This window comes from Antedon mediterranea, chromosome 1, assembly GCF_964355755.1.
Source record: "Antedon mediterranea chromosome 1, ecAntMedi1.1, whole genome shotgun sequence".
Taxonomy (NCBI): Eukaryota; Metazoa; Echinodermata; class Crinoidea; order Comatulida; family Antedonidae; genus Antedon; species Antedon mediterranea.
Genome location: NC_092670.1, coordinates 28,872,719 through 28,890,951, shown reverse-complemented (window position 1 = coordinate 28,890,951; position 18,233 = coordinate 28,872,719). Strand labels below are relative to the sequence as shown.

General features: G+C 33.8%; 1 protein-coding gene across 2 annotated transcripts in view; it reads left to right on the top strand.

The window, feature by feature from the left end:
- Window positions 1-13,850, top strand: part of LOC140063619 (uncharacterized) — a 31,978-nt gene extending 18,128 nt beyond the window's left edge. Inside the window, exons 9-10 of one of the 2 annotated variants that reach the window (XM_072110039.1) lie at window positions 11,189-11,278; window positions 13,439-13,850. In XM_072110039.1, coding sequence (XP_071966140.1) covers window positions 11,189-11,278; window positions 13,439-13,635 — 287 coding nt within the window. In that variant the 3' untranslated portion in view covers window positions 13,636-13,850. Of the gene's footprint in view, window positions 1-11,188; window positions 11,279-13,122; window positions 13,315-13,438 lie in introns of those variants that run through there. The other variant, XM_072110040.1, reaches the window with a different exon arrangement.
- Window positions 13,851-18,233: the final 4,383 nt, after the last annotated feature.

The following is an 18,233-nucleotide window of genomic DNA, read 5'->3' as shown; positions in this document are numbered from 1 at the left end:
CAGAATTCCAGATTTCTTTTTTATCCTATTTTAATAAAGTTTATATGGCTCTTTCATGCGATTTGTTTATCTAATTTAACACCTAAAAACTGAATTTCATTGACTTCTTTAATCATAACATGTTTTTAATAAATATTGTTTGATTTATTAATAGTTTTATATCGGTTACAACAAATAATATAATTAGTTTTAACCAAATTAACATTAATATTTTTGAAAATGATGATTTACCATAGACAAATCAAGATTACTGCCTGCAAAATTGTGATATAAGGTAGTGTCGTCAGCAAATAAACGATATTAAAAAAAAATGGAAGAATTTGGTAAATCATTATTATAGATTAGAAAAGGAGTGGGTCCAATAACCGAGCCTTATGGAACACCGCATTGAATTGATAAATGATCGGAGCTTTGACCGTTCGAAAAAACAAATTGGGATCTATTTTTTAAATAATCAGTAAACAAAAGTAACGGTTGCCCTCTAATACCATAATAATATAATTTGGATAACAAAATTTGGTGATTAATTGTATCGAAGGCTTTAGAAAAATCAATAAATATACCTAGTGAAGACTTATTATTATCAACTTGGTATTAAGAAAATGATTAATTAGATTAATTAGGGATAATTTTGTACTATATTTTTCACGAAAACCGTACTGGTGTTTAAAGAACAAATTATATTTTTCAAAGAAGATAATAAGTCTGTTATTGATAATTCTTTCAAAAATTTTACTAAATAGAGGCAAAATGGAAATTGGACGATAATTACCGGGGTTATCTGTATTACCTTTCTTAAATAGAGGTATTACTTTTGCTACTTTCAAAGCAGTGGCGAAACGACTATGTGTAAATGATAAATTAATAATGTAGGATAGCGGCATTGCAATGACGTTTGCAGCTATAACAATCAATTTAGCCGGTAAATCATCATATCCAGCTGATTTTCTAATATCAATACCTTTTAATAAATGAAGAACTTCGTCATAACATGTAGGGTTTAAAATAGTGGAGTCTGTTAGGGCTGAAATAAGGGTGTTTGGTTCAGTTTCTTCCAAAAGCACCAAATTTGGTATACAGGTTGCCCACCCTATACAAATTCAATTTTTGATGGGCGCCAAGCAAAATGACCCCTTGGGTCACCTAATTTGCATAATTGAAAATGGCGGACATTTTCGCTTAAACAGTCTATATCTCAGTAAATAGTTGTCACAGACAGTTTATTTAAGTGTCAAATTGTTCAGAATATATATGTTACTATTTAATTTAATGAAACATTTTATCCAAAAATGACCGGAAGTACTCAGTTTTGCCTTTGACCGTTACGGTGTAATAATACCAACCTTGTTACGGTTAATATATTTTGATATCCATAAAACTACTTGTCATAGAGAGTTAATTTTGGTGTCAAAATGTTCAGAACATAAACATTTCTATTTACTATAATAAAGTTTTTTCTCAAATAATGACCAGAAATACCATATTTGACCTTTGACCTGTTTTTTCAGGCAAATTGCCATATCTCATTATTGGGTTGGAGTGGAAAGTTCATTTTGGTGTCAGATTGTCCAGAATATATATGTTTCTATTCTGCTTAATAGAAGACTTTTCAAAAAAATGTCAGGAAGTATAGTTATTGACTTGTTAAATACATAAAATTTATAAATTTGTTCAGTTAATTGTATAGTTAACTGTATTATGATATTATTTTGCAACCCACTTTTGAGCACTGGTCGAAGATGGCTGCTTGCATGTGCAATTGAACAAAGTATACTGAACAAAGTTGAATAGATTGTCCTATTTGTAGTGAGTCTAGAGTAATGTAAATGAGAAATGAGAAAATTGTATATACAAAAAATACCCAATCTCATCTAATCGAGTACTTAAATGAAGTCTTCCAAATTTTATTTTATTTTATTTTATTTTATTCAATCAAAACCAACAGCGATAAATACCGCCACTAACAGGTTTGAAACATAAAACAATACAACATCAAAAACGGTTAACAATAAAATACAGATAAAATATATATATATATATATAAAACATAGATTGGCATGCCATAAACAATTTCAATTAAAACAGGTTATGCAGGCTGTTCAAGAAGTGAACACATCATCGTCCTCTTAAAATAACCAAGTCTATCATTAAAAATATCGATATGATTGCTATTTAGATTATTAAATGTATAAGGTAGTCTATGAAAAAGTCCCCTCTTAGTACAGTCGACACGGCTAAAAGGAATATGCAATAAATGTCTATTTCGTGTACGACCAGGAACATTTAAACTAAATATTTAGCAATAATGTGTAGGCCTACTGATGAAATCCAGTAAAAGTTTTGTTTTGGAAAGTTAGTGTTTCCGTCACTTGTGTTTGCTGTTGCATAACAATTTCATGTTGCTACATTTCTCTTTGTTGCCATAACACGAACAACCACTGAATGGGGAAAAGACACCGAAGATTTCTGTCCTCCAGACCTAAGTCATCCAAGGACCGTCCAGCTTGGTGGTTCTCAAAGATTTTCAAATAAAAAAAAAAAAAGAAATCGACCATATACAGTAATCACCTAGAAGAGATTGGATGAATAGGAACAGTTTTGTTACTAATGACATGTTACGCTCTAGTATCCTCTTTTTCATATATTGCCCTTTTTTCAAACTTAAAATGAACTCTGTATTGCATGTCTTTGACTATGTGAACAATGCAAATTTTATGAATGGAAATGTTGTGCAAAAATCAACAAAAAGGTTTAGCCTCATTTCTAAGAAACAATATCATACTCAAGCTCAGAACATGATGGAGCATTTCGTCTTTACGAGAACACTGAAAATATTACAATTACCATACATGTGCTTATGGTGACTGAACCAACCAGACTGTTCAAGGATTGCTAAAGAAGTTTGAATAAGCCATTATTTTCCAAATACTCGATATGAGAAAGGACACATCATTCAATACTTTGAAAATGTACATAAAAGAAATGAAAGTAATAAAAGTAAATCTGTTCATGAGGTTAAAACAGCTCATCAATACATTATGTTACACAAGCCAAGAGTTGTTACAAAAAATCAAGTAACAAGGCAATAATGAAAAAGATGATACTATTAGGCGTAATGTCATAAGTAACAAAACTGTAATACCCAAATCGTGTCCAGATGATGGCCAAATTTTTTAAAATTAAAATTCGAGAATTCTGCCAAGTTTGGCGGACCAAGGATTACTTTAGGTCTGGTGGAAAAAATATATTTTTCAGTTGTGGTTCGTGATATGGCAACAGTAGTCTAGTTTTTATATTGTGCATCCCGAAAATGTCCATCCTTTTAATTAGTAGGTTATACCCCAGTTTGAAGGCCCTTTAAAGAAAGATACTCAGCGAAGAAATGCAATATAGGACAATTACCCTGAATGTAACAACCAAACAAACACAAGTGATGGAAACACTAACTTTCCAAAACATCATCAGTAAACATTATTGCTAATGTGTAGAAGACTTTATTTAAGTACTCGATTAGATGAGAATGAGATTGGGTATTTTTTGTCTATACAATTTTCTCTCATTTGCGTTACTCTAGACTCACTACAAATAGGACTATATTCAACTTCATTCAGTATACTTCGTTCAATTGCACATGCAAGTAGCCATCTTCGACAAGTGCTCAAAAGTGGATTGCAAAATAATATAAATATACAGTTAACTTGAACAAATTTATAATTTTATGTATGTAACAGGTCAACTGTACTTCCTGACATTTTTTGGAAAAATCTTCTATTAAACATAATAGTAACATATATATTCTGAACAATCTGACACCAAAATGAACTTTCCACGCCAACCCAATAATGAGATATAGCAATTTGCCTGAAAAAACAGGTCAAAGGTCAAATATGGTATTTCTGGTCATTATTTTAGAAAAAACTTTATTATAGTAAATAGAAATGTTTATGTTCTGAACATTTTGACACCAAAATTAACTCTCTATGACAAGTAGTTTTATGGATATCAAAATATATTAACCGTAACAAGGTTGGTAATTACACCGTAACGGTCAAAGGCAAAACTGAGTACTTCCGTTAATTTTTGGATAAAATGTTTCATTAAACTAAATAGTAACATATATATTCTGAACAATTTGACACTTAAATAAACTGTCTGTGACAACTATTTACTGAGATATGGCAATGCCTTAAAATATGGGTCAAAGGTTAAAACTGGTACTTCCGGTCATTTTTTTCAAAAATACTTCATTAGAGTAAATAGGAATGTTTATGTTTTGAACATTTTGAGCTAAAAATCAACTCTCTATGACCAGTAGTTTCAGAGATATAGACTGTTTAAGCGAAAGTATCCGCCATTTAAAATTATGCAAATTAGCAGGGGCGCAGCCATTGGGGGGGGGGGGGGGGGTCACGGGGGTCCTGAACCCCCTTTTTTTTAGAAAAAATAAATAAAAACATGAGACAACAATACAGATCAAATCATCCTGGAGATACCGTGGAAGATTACTACCGAGCAGTATTACCAAATCAACTTCTTGATTACAAACCGATCGAGTTAAAAACCCGTTTTTCTGCCGATAACAGGCCATGCTTTAAAATATTTGGCGTAGCACCCGAGTCTATCGTGAAGTGTAATGTTGAAGAAGTCTTCAAGGAACTTGAATTTGGTACGATGATCTGCCAAGACACGAACATCTTCATTCCGAGCTTCAGTGATGGAAGCGACTGCGACTGTGTAAAATTAGCGGATCCAGATGTGTTCCCGAAATGTGCGTGCACTTCTTCTAATCGCGTAGGCCTATGCCCGTAACGTCTGCTGAAGCTGAGCGGAGTTTTTCGACTTTATGGAGAACGAAAACCTGTTTGGGAAATCACATGTCTTATGAGCAGCTTTCGGGATTGTGCCTCATGAACATACACTTTAACATGAACATTAATACAGAGAATGTCATTTGCGAATTCTGTCTCCAAGCCAAGAAGAATGTTCCAAACTTATGTTTAAAGATGCATCACGCGATGTCAAGAGCGCCGTTAGTAACTAACGTAAAATGTATGATAATAATTTAGAAGTTAGTTATTACAATTATGTATAAGCTATCACCTATACTATACATTCGAACAAAATAGGTATATTTTTAAACAAAATATTGTATGTACTGGGTATGATAAGCGTCTCACATACACACGGAGCCAAGATAGCTTCTTGGACTTGCACAGTGTATGAACTCTAACCTTACGGTTCTCATTTAATAATATTCCCTCTCTCTCCATGCTATCATTCTAATTTCTTTTTTCAAACTTTTGCATCTCTACGTTCATTTCATGCAACTTTTGTATTGGTGAAAAGGGAGGAATTCAAAATTCCTCCTCTGAGTTTACAGCCTCTCTACACAAATCAACAAACAAGCAAGAAAAAAAGTGTTTGTCTGTGGCAGCCTGGAATATAAAAATGTTCTGTAATGAAAATGAGAGTTGTTTTTTGTTTTCTTTGTTTCAGTTTATTAGTGTTAACATTGTCATATTTGTGTGTGCGTAAACCGATTCAAATGATCTAGATTGCCCTAGACCGCCAAAGCTTCCAGGGGGCGAAGCCCCCTGGACCCCAACTGGGGGCCCTTGGCGGCCCCCAGCCCATGGTTGCTCGCTTCGCTCGCGAAATACTCACATATTGGTTGACCCCCCCTTTAATTCTTTGCTGGCTGCGCCCCTGATTAGGTGACCCAAGGGGTCATTTTGCTTGGCGCCCATCAAAAATTTAATTTGTATAGGGTGGGCAACCTGTATACCAAATTTGATGCTTTTGGAAAAAAGTGAACCAAAATATCCCTAACAGACTCCACTAAAAAGAAAGATTTGTCTGAAACATTTGTCAAAAAATCAGAATACATTGATGTACAGTAGATGCAATTTTCTCTGCAAGGTTGGGACCGATGTTAGTGAAATACTGATTATTAAAGGTATTTACAATTTGTTCGGGAGTATCCTGAACTATTTCATTACCATTATCGTGTTTAATTATTCATTTTTCAGGTAGGTTATGATTAGATTTGTTTTTCCCAAGAAGATTATTGATAGTTTGCCATGTTTTCGAGGAATTATTCTGGTTGTGTAAAAGTAAAGTAGTATAGTAATTTCTTTTAGCTAGTCTAAGTACTTTTGTTAACGTAATTCTATACTTCTTATATGGATACTTTACTAATTTCATGTCCTGATTTAATCACCTTTGAATTGATTTTTTAATTGATTTGGTAATCCATGGTTTATTTTTTGTTTTTGTTTTTGAAGATCTTTCTACCATTGGGGCATGAATATTACAATAATCACTAAATAATGAAACAAATAACTTGTATGCTTCATCAACCTCATTACAAGAGTAAATTGCATCCCAAGAAATAAGAGATAGTTCATCAATAAATCTTTGTTCATCAAAATATTTGTAGTTTCTATGCTTAATTTTACCCTTAACGTTTCCTGTATACTTAGTGTTAGCAAATATTGCAAAGGTAGGTAAATGGTCTGAAATATCACATGCAATTGTACCAGAATGTATTGAATTACTAACAACATTAGTATAGATATGATCTATGATTGTCGATGACGTTTTCGTAATCCTTGTAGGAACGGTTATGATTTGATTTAAATTAATACAAGTTAAGGCTGTAGAAACTTCATCTATCGACTTATCATCGTCTGATTTGGACAGATCAATATTAAAGTCTCCTAGCAGAATACATTGATGTTTATCTATTTTAATAGAATTAAGAAAATTTATTCATAAAATCTTGCATACCAGGTTACTGGCATATCTAACTAAAGTAACGTAAGCCCAACTGAAACAAAGACTAAAAATTAATCTCGGTACAGTATATGTTAAGTCTACTTCTTGGTCTCACTTACTTCATTAGGGTACACTTTCTTTAGTTTACCATCGGTACCCTTTTTTAACATGTATGCTGGAACAGTAAATGGGATTATAGCAAACTGTCCTCTTTTTCGTATTTTAATTAAATCACCTCTTAGTTTTGCCCTATCCGCTCTAACTGAAGCGGATACATCGTCGGTAATAAACAACGTGTTTTCATGGTAATATTTACCTTTCAATGCTTTCGGCGCTGAGCGAAGAACTAGTTCCTTGTCCATGTACCGAAGGAGTTTTACATGTATAGGACGTGGCGAATGATCTGGTAGCGGCTGCAGCAGAGGCTAATTTTCCCATGGGGCTACGATGCGCTCGTTCAACTTCTATTTCTTTATCAATTTTTAAAAGCGATTTAACTATATCTAAAAACACTTCAGTACAGTCCAAAGAGTTTCCCAAGCCTTCACACACACCCCATAGAACAATATTATTTCGCCTAGATCTGTTTTCCAAATCATCTAACCTTTTTTCTAGCTTCAGTAGTGTATCCTTGTGGACACAATTTTCAACTTTACTTTTAGTTTTATCTAGATCGCTTATTAAAATGTTAACTCCTACCTCGAGTTGGTTGATTTCATTCTGATCCTTTTCAAATTGCTTTTGTTTTCTTCTATAGTAGACAACCTGGTTGCAATACCTTGTAAAAGTTCTTCTATGTTGTCCAGCTTACTTAATTTGCATAATATTTGTTCACCTTTATCTCCAATTCCAGTGGTAGTATTAGTTGTTTCTTCTACTTCTTTATTTCTTTGAGACTTTCTTTCAGGCTTTTTATCCTTTTTGTCATTCATTATGTCTTCTTTAATAAATTGCCAAAGCTTAAATAAGCTTAAATAACTGACAAATAATAAAAACTAGCTTGGCGCCGAGGAGGACGGGAGCGGTTTTGCAACACGTCTGCACTCAACAGTTGCATTGTATGTTAACTATTTCAAAATTGTTTAGAAATTAAAAAAAATTTTTCTACATGTTATCATTTGTATTATAATATGTTTATCATATCTAATCAAGTGAAAAGCCAAATTAGTCTCCTGAACAGTCTTGTAGCAGGCAAGCTAAGACTGGAGATATAATGCTGAGTTTGTACAGTGGTGTGTGACCAACATGCCATGAGTGGTGTTTGGTGATTAAACCAAAATTCAACCATATTGAAATTCTCAAAGGTTGGAAGGCATTGCAAATTCTGTTGATAGTTGGAAGTACTGTGAGTCACAGAGCAACACAATCATTGAAAATTAAATCTAAAAGTTCTACACAAATGAAAAATTCTAATCGCTTATAGCATCCATTCTCGAAAATCAATCAAAATTATTTGCCTTATTTGATTTTTTTTAATTTATAGATTTCATAAATAAAAAAAATACAAGTTTTAAGTATACATCATTAAGCAGGAAATTTAATAAAAAATCCTTATTTTTTAGAAACATATTTTCAACACAAATTCAGTTCATTTCCATTTCTTTCATCAATATTTATTTCATAACAGTTTATCCCAACATTTTTGTTATGACATTAGTAAAATGGTGAATTTCTCTAGGGCCTTAATTAGAGGTCATGTTAAAAATTTGTTCTGGATAACTTGATACAATAGACTTAAATAAAAATAATTGAAAAGTCTGCAATAAAAAAAATACAAAAAGAAATCAAAGGCTGGTTTGTGTTTAATACCCGATTAATTCTTAAACATTCTTCTTCATGTTTATTATGTTTAGGTATTCACAATGTTATACTTTACTAGAGTGGCCCTCCTCAGTGAACAATTTTAAATGATACAGTAAAATATAGTTCTTTTCACTTTGTATGTTCATTGTAATCGTATTTCAAAATATACTATTTTAAACAATTTTGTCTACATTTTTGTATTGCCATTCTTAGTCTGTCATGACATTCTTGAGTCTGTCATGTCTAATGGAATTTAAATCTATTTCTAATCTAGTGAACTATAATATCTCTATGCCATCACTGATAACAAACACAATTTGAAATAGTAGACGAATTTAAGTATCTTGGGGTTTTTTTTTTAATCAATTATTTTTGGGCAGCAGAAACGGCGCAAAATGAAATAACCGATTAAAAAATAACCGATTAAAAACACTCAATCCATTGCATGTTTTAACCAATTATTTCTTGTTTTAACCGATTATTGCAGAGCAGTTTTGAGCTGCAACACAAATAGCGATTATTGACCACACTTTGACCTCTAGAGTATGGCAACCCTCATTCACAAAGCATGGTGTTTATTTGCGCGATCGACTACGATCAGCAAAACAACGATATGGACCAATGAAATAATAACAATTAAATGTTAAACATTTGTTATTATTTTGTGGGGGAGAATTATACCGAGAGACTTCAGGATTCTGCGTTACAAGTACACCGTTACATCCCACCAGTCCAGGCTAACGATGTTTTGCATGTCCTTTTTTAGGCCTGTTGTTTCGGTAGAAATATATAGTCTAGCTAGGCCCTAGAGTAGCACCAACGGCGAAACAAACTTTTCTCGTCGACGTGCCCTAATTAATATAACATCATTATTCTGTTGTATGTGGTACGGTAGTAGGCCTAGATGTTTATTTTACAAATTATATAGCTTTAGGTAAGAGTTCAGTTTTTAATCCTACATGTGAGAGTTTTAGGCAGCAATAGGATGTAAACAAACCAACTTTCATCGGCCTTCCATAACTTCGACTGCGTTGTGGGTATGGATGACGTAATTTTTAAAAAGCGGTTATCAGATAACCGATCATTATTATTATTATTATTATTTTAATTATTATTTGAATTATTTTTATTTTTCTCACCAGAAACAGACCCTTGGTGTTGTTCTTGATTAAAACCTTAACTAGGAAACCAACAATTATTCATAACTAAAATAGCAAGTCAGAGAATGTTTTTTCCTCAGTAAACTTAAATTCGAAATTCTAAACATTTTTTTATAGCGTTATTAGAAGTGTTCTTTTATTCGGCTCTGTTGTTTGGGAAAAAAATAGACTAGCTAAATCGGAACCTGGAACCTCTTATTTCGCTTCATGAAAGGGACATCCAAAAAACTGTAACTAAAATTCATGGTTAACCAAACTGAATCAAAACACTAAAGGCTATAGTCTGGGTTCCAGACGGAGTTTTGTCTTAATATTAGTAAAAAGATAAATATTTTGGCACATATGGCGTTTCATACGTATACTACTTGATTTTGGATACTCCGTCTGGGGAAACACGCACAAGTCACGTGGTTTGACACCAAGAATTCTTGGTGCATACGATTATCCGGTTGACTAGTTTTAGCTGCATGCGATTGGCTACTCACTCGTACACCGTTTTAATATTCATATTTCAGAATTTCAAAGACTCAACAACTAAGATGATGCGCATGCGCTATGTTACTTTTAGACAATGTGTACTTGGGTAGTTTCTGAAGGCTAGAAATTATTTTATATGCCTAGTAGTCTGGTAAACATTTGATGGGATTTTTCCCAAGAACATGAAAACTCGTCTTGATATGATAGGCTAGCTTCTCCGCAAATCAAACATTGAATGGATCATTTATTACGCGGAGATAATTTTGATTTCCCACCCAGACCCTGTCCTGTTGTTCTGTGTGGTGTGTAGCCCTGTTGTGTGCTGGTGGTATGTAGGCCTACTTTATTGGCGTTTTATTTGGCAGGTCATACGTGCGAGTTGAGTAGGACCTACGAAAGAGGCCTAGGCCAAGGACTAAACAATTAATAAACCGGGTTAATAAACAAAACAACTTTGGCATTACGATTTAGTATATTTCAACAGTCTCGATCGTACATTCAGCACTGTCCGTACTCGATCTTTTTCATTTTGAAACAAAATGATCATTGGTTGATTCGAAATCCATATTTACATACCGCCCGCCCCATATAGCCAAATACGGTATGATAACCTACGTCATTCTTATCGGATGTTTGCGGTCTGCAAATCGATTTCTATACGTGTTTCATTCACAAGTCTGTATTTTCAGACAAAAATCGCGGTCGAAATAAAAACAAATAAATTTAAAAAAAAGATAATACAGACTTGGGGCAAGTCTATAAAGGCTACTGACAATCATTTGTTTATAATTCAATTCATGTATTTGATAACAAGTTTGTAAGATCACTTTAAAATCACTCTTACAATGCTTTATATATTGTATTCATGTTATTGTAAAACTCAATCAATTTTTCATTTTTACCTTTTTGTTTAAATGACAATAAATTCTATTGTATCGTAAATCTAAATGAATATTTCTTGTTTTTTTTAGGTACCCAAGCACATCCAGGTACAAATTATACAGATCTGCCCTATGGTGTTCGCTTTAATGTATCCAGGGAACTTAATATGCTTGATGATAGTAAGTCAAATTTGTTTCCAGCTATTTTTCAGAAGACTGTATTAAAGCATTGAGTAAAACAACAAAAATAGACGGCAATAAATCTAGTTTACAGATGTTGCTTGATAATTTTTTTTAAATGTCCATCTCTTACAGCATGCTCTATCCTACTAATTGTATTCTGAATGTTATGCTACCAAATTGGTTGTGTAATTTTACGTATCTCCTCTGAATGGTACATGCTTACATTTGGCACACTGATGTTTCTTGATGGGCCGCACAAAATAGGCTATATCACTTTCCTGAATTTTAAGGATAAACACTAAAAAAAGGCAAACAAATAACAGTAATTTGACGTCTCAGCAGCCATGTTTTGCAAGACGTCACATCTCTGTTGTACCGCAATGGCCAGATCCACAAATACCATGTAGAGCCGCAAAATTAAACAGCCGGCCAATCATATCGACTGATCGCGTCGTTGAAGTTTTAATTACTTACACTTATCCTTGGAACATAATGTATTTTGTTAATCACGGCTAACTCAGTGAGTAAAACGCTGTGGCCAGCTTAGTACACTCAAGTTTAAATCCGTAAAATAAGTATCACCGCTTAAAGCAAAAAATCAAAACTAGACCACAATTTGATTACAGAAGTAGCAAAAAAGATAACAAAGCTCCCACAAAAAAATTGCAAAATATCAATATCTAAATATCTTATCCCGCAATTAAGGAAAGCAATTAACGATGTGTTTAGGTCGTGTTTACGCAGCAATGTATTTTTAATTTTGTTTTATTGTACCTATAGATAAATTTGACTTATTGCATACACATCACTATTTCTGAGCATAATTTAATAAAAGCTCTTGCACAGAAAACACTCAATATATAGTTTTGTATTTTATTTATACTTTAATTTTGACTACCACCACCATGTGCACCTTTTTTTATAAGCAGCTGTAGTTTTATTATTGCAAATACTTCACATAATTTTATTAATTACCAATTCATATTTTATCATTAAAATGTTTTAAACTGCCGACAGATTGACATATTTCAACGTGCATGTCCCTTTCAAAAATGTTCTCATTTTCTACACATAATTCTTTATTCACCAAAGGCAAAACGGTATAAACAAATAGCTTTTGCTAGTCAATGGTTTACACCTGATTAACAAATATAATACTGTTCAGTGCAAACGATTTTGATAATATAATTATACAATAATGTAAAAAAAACACAATAATGACAAAAAGAAAGAGGTGGGCCAGCATTAATCAGTATCTCAATAATAGTAGGTCAGTTATATTTTTTACGAAATTGATTTTTGATGTGTTATTTTTTATGTCGAGTGATAAATTATTCCAAAATTTTGTGCCAGTAAACGAAATTCTAAATTGACCTGCCATAGTACTGGCTTTAGGGATAGATAGGTTTTTACCTTGTTTAAATCTAGTAGTTCGTAAATGATCAACTGTACTAAAATAATAACTGATTTGATGTGCAGAGTTTCTATTATATAAATCAAAAACAAAATTAAGTACACATAATTCGTATAGTTTATGAACATCTAGAATATTATGTTGCTTAAATATCGGAGATGACGAAGCATTAAAATCAGGAAAAGTTATACACCGCATACACATTTTTTGAATGACACAAATAGGTTGTAAATATGTTTTATACGTGCTACCCCAAACTTCTATGCCATAAGTGATACTTGGTTGAATAAACATTTTATATAATAAGATTAATATATTTGTGGGTATTTCTGAGGCGCACCCTTGATTAATATTCACACAGCACCATTTTCTTTAGTGTCTTTTATTTTCGTAAAGCCCTATATCCAGTATTGCTTTCATTTTTTAGCTTACAGATATTTCAAAGTGAAGGAATACTTTGTGTATAACAACATCAATGGCCATAAACAGTTCCGAATTTTATTCTTGACAACTTGGTTTTTTTTGTCGGAGTACTTTTATCAGGGAAGAGTGCGTTTTTATTATACTTACTCATCCCATGCAAATTAGTATAGCCACATATTAAGGTAGAAAAAGGCTGTGCGGATCACGGGTTACTGCTAGTATATTATTATGCTAATAGTAGTGTTATTATATTATACATAAATTGATTGTGAAACCTGGATCTGCTCCTTGAATGTCATGCTGCTCATTTTCTTTTATAGGCACAGGAAATGGATGTAGCAGAATAGCTACTTTACTTGAAATTGAACCCAATCTGGTTCGGTACCTGGCGTCTCGACCTGAGCCAGGTCATCAAGTGCTCCGTTCATGGGAAACGCAATCAGGAGCTACAGTTGAAAAGCTGTATGATGTTTTATTGACATGTGATATACGTATTGCTGTGGAATCTTTGGAATAAGTCAATTGTGTATCAATTTCCTAATTAAACAACAATTTTTGAACTGTGGCCAAAATAGATATTATATAATATTATATAACACATACTAAATAAATTCCTGTAATTTGATTGGAGGATTGTGGGTCACATAGCGTGCAATAGTACACACTATTAAACGATCGTTTAATAGTACTTTTTAAACATTTTTGTGTACAAATTACTGTGAAATACAACAGCGCCACCAGTTGACTATAATTCAAAAAGGCATATAAATTAGCTTTAGATCGTTTTTAGGATTTAAATTAATTAATGGGGACAGCCCTACAAGACATGGAATCGTGGAAAAACATGATTAGGCTATATATGAGTTCCAGTTGCCTGTCGAAGTTTTGTATTGCTGTAGCCTAGCTGGGCCTAGTGGGCCTAGACCTGTTAGTATTAGGCTAGGCCTAGGATTGTTTGGTCGTTCGTTGACATAATTAACACTAGAGTAGGTGTGTTATTGAAATCCATATAAATAATAATATTTAATAAAATGTAGGCCTTGGCTAGGCCTACCTTTTATTTGATTCAAATGATAGGAATCTATTTAGATGTTATAAAAACAAATAATGAATGTTTTATATTCGTGTAATGGTACAAATAATGGCATTTGGTGAATGATAAAAGGTTATATTTCAACTTGGCTCGCGCCTTGTTGAAATATAACTTTTCATCATTCACCTCATGCCATTATTTGTACCATTCACTCATAAACATTTATTATTTGTATATATTCTACATTTTATGTCAATGTTGTTGTTGTAAACTGTGGCCTGATATTGTCCAAGCTGATGCCAAACTCTGTGCATGCAAGGCCCAGATTTATCAAACTAGATTAGCAAAAACAATTTTTTATATTCACTGATTTTTCAAAATAACCAAAGCAAATATTTTTAGGCCGGGCGCCCAGAAGATTTATTCATGTGAAAAGCCACAAAAGGTCTGATGGTCTGATTATGTAGATATATGGCCAAGATTCAATAATCAATATTGCTGCCGGGTCCTATCCTGTAAATTTACCCTGGGGACACCAAATAAGAGGGGTAAAAAATGGATTTATTCATGTGAAAATCCACACGGATAAAAGTTGTTAGACATTGTTCCCATATGTGTATACAATGTTAAAACAGCAATGACAGCAACTTTATCCTGTAAGTTGCCCGAGACAGTAGCCCCAAGTGACCACTAAAAAATGGTGTTATTCATGTCAAGAGCCACATGGCTAATTCCTTTTGCATTGTAACTGTTACACATTGGGGTGCACAAAAATATCATTGACAGCAACTTTATCCTGTAAGTTGCCCCAAACAGTAGCCCCAGACAGTAGCCCAGAAATGCCCATTGAGCCATACAAAATTTAATCACACGAAGAGCCACACGGCCAATTCCTATTTTATTTGAACTGTTACATCTTGGGATAGACGAAAATACTCATGACAGCAACTTTATCCTGTAGGTTGCATGCCCCAGACAGTAGGCCCAGACAGTAGCCCAGAAATGCCCGGACGACACAAATGTGCTTAATCAAATTGCAGACAGTGACGAATTCTTAATACTTCTTAATGAATATGAAGAATTTTTACATCGTACTATAAAGGGTGAATTTGGCAACACTGCCGCATATTGGGCTATTTACGTGTACCTTATCAACCGCTTGTATCGTCAATTCCAGCGTGCATTAATAACGAATGATGTGATTCTGTACATTAATGTACTACCGTATTTGGTTGAATCATTCTTTGCTCTGAACCGGGCAAATTAGGCTCGTTGGGGTAAATTTTATTGAAAAAATTAAGAATTTGGACTTCGCAGCATTAGATGTTTTTAAAGCCGGTGCCTTTTCAACAAGACGAACGAAGAAAACGTACTCTAGAAGTTCAATAGATCTTACATTCGAGCAAACTGTTAACAGAGATGCTGCGTCATCGACAACTGGAATTACAGCTTTTGCGAACTCAGAGAGTGCATTTCGTCGTTGGTGCGTAACACATGTTAAATTATTTCTACCAACAACTCCGTTACAAGGTATGACTATAAATATGTTGTTAAAGTGTTCATTTGAAATTTATACATTCAAATCATATAAAAATAATGTGTTTCTTTAACCAGTTAATGTTTGCATCATATCCATAGTAAACTTTGGTTTCACAATCTACTATTTATGCACTATATGTGTAAAACAGACAGTAAGTTTTAAATGTAGTAATATCAACTGAAAAATATAAAACTATGATACTAAAAGTATTAACTAACAAATTAATTCTAACATTGATTCCTTATAAAACAAGTGTGTCGGTAGTGTCGTCAGTATCAGTAGCGTACTCTATTGAATTGATTAATTCTCCTTATTCACTAAAAAACATATTGATGTTCATTTTACATAGATGTGAAATCTTCCTGTTATATTTATAAGTTTCCATGTGATTGTATTACTTAATTATTAAAAGGTAAAATAATAACATAAGCTACAGTGTAAATAATTCCGATTAAGCGAAAACACTGTATGTCTTAATTATCACTGATCATCATCATCATCCTCATATTCACTCTCACTGTCACCACTCCATGGTTGGCTATCATAGTCAATGTCTTCTATTTCACTATCTTTAGAAATATCTGTATCGGAATCATACACGACTGCATCCTTTGCTTCATCACTCATTACGTTTCTGGATTCGCATTCTGCTTCTTTCAACTTTTCTGGCAGAGATGTTCCTTCAAACCAACGAGGCACATAATGACCATCTTCATCGTCAAAAGCCATCTAAAATTCAGCGGATGCAGATGTTTTGTTGGTTCTGGGGTGTTGCTCCCCTCCATACCATAGATATATAGTTGCCCGTAAAATATGTTGATGAAGTGTTTTGCTGCATGGCGGTAACGAAGAACAGTTTATTTTCTTCACCTGAACACCCTTCCTACCCTATGTCATCTTAATAAATGACTGATACCTTGCCTCATTTATGTCATTTAACGACTTGAAACCGTAAATCTGACATATGTATGTAGTGATCGCCGATTTATCAATACCTTCATCACTACCGAGTAATATTAACGCAGCAATATGTTTTGAATTTTTCTCTAAATGAGTAAATGGCATTAACTTTCCCTTTCGGTAGAAAGCCGAGTTAAAATCACATCCGGTAAGGGCGTGGAAACCAACGAGTGCTTCGCTTAAACCACGTTGTTTCTTTTCAAGTTGTCGTGAAATACGTCTATGTCAGATGACCGAACAATTTTTGTCACCTATTATTGGACCATAGTGATCATTCTGGACATCGTTTATAAGAAACTGTGCTAGAGCTTCCTTAAATTCTCTATTCTTTAATAGATCTATACCTTTCTTTTGCTGTTGTTGATCCGGTCCTGTTATAATGAATGTGTTCTTGGCGTTCTGCTCTGCACCTCTCTTTAATATTTCGACATCTTTGATTGATGGTTCTATATATATGACCAGCAACAGGTGAACAGAATTTCCACTTGCTGAACATACCTTAATCATGATATCTGCAACGATTTTCCCATATGTAGACACATTATGACGAGGTAAAACTTCATGCAGAACAAGTCCGCCATCAAAGAGAGTTGTGTCGGTCACGGGAGTGTCTTCCTTATGTAAACCAGATTGTCTTGTTCCTAAAATCTTCGCAAGAATTGCCTTCTCTGTTTTGTTGGAGTACCATCGGAATGTGCAATAGCTAGTGGTATTTCAATGATCGGAAAACTTAGTACATAATGCAAATCTGTAGTCGTCTTTGATAACAAGTATCCAAAAGCATCACGAACACCTTCAGCTGCAACAAGAGCTTTTGTTGCATTTAATGATTTCTTCTTCATGTTTGAAGCAGCAAAATTGCGCACCTTTATACGCTTGACCGTCTATAATAATCTTGTTTCGTCTGAAACACATTCTTTGTGAAATAGCTGCCGTGATAAGACTCCTTTCTGTAGTGTTCCCAGCAAATATGTACTTGTTATGTCATTTGCAGCTTTACCTGGTGAATCAGTGGCGAATGGATTGCATGTACTATTTAGCTTAATGAGAAACTTGTCTACATCATTATTATCTCTCTCAATCCTCCGTCGACGTAACTGGTTAGCTGGTGTTGCACCGGGTTGAATTCCACTCATGGACTTCAATTCTCCGTTGAGTGAGACTTACTCACCAACGACAAAATGCACTCTCTGAGTTCGCAAAAGCTGTAATTCCAGTTGCCGATGACGCAGCATCTCTGTTAACAGTTTGCTCGAATGTAAGATCTATTGAACTTCTAGAGTACGTTTTCTTCGTTCGTCTTGTTGAAAAGGCACCGGCTTTAAAAACATCTAATGCTGCGAAGTCCAAATTCTTCATTTTTTCAATAAAATTGACCCCAACGAGCATAATTTGCCCGGTTCAGAGCAAAGAATGTTTCAACCAAAAAGGGCAGTACATTAATGTACAGAATCACATCATTCGTTATTACTGCACGCGGGAATTGACGATACAAGCGGTTGATAAGGTACACGTAAATAGCCCAATATGCGGCAGTGTTGCCAAATTCACCCTTTATAGTACGATGTAAAAATTCTTCATA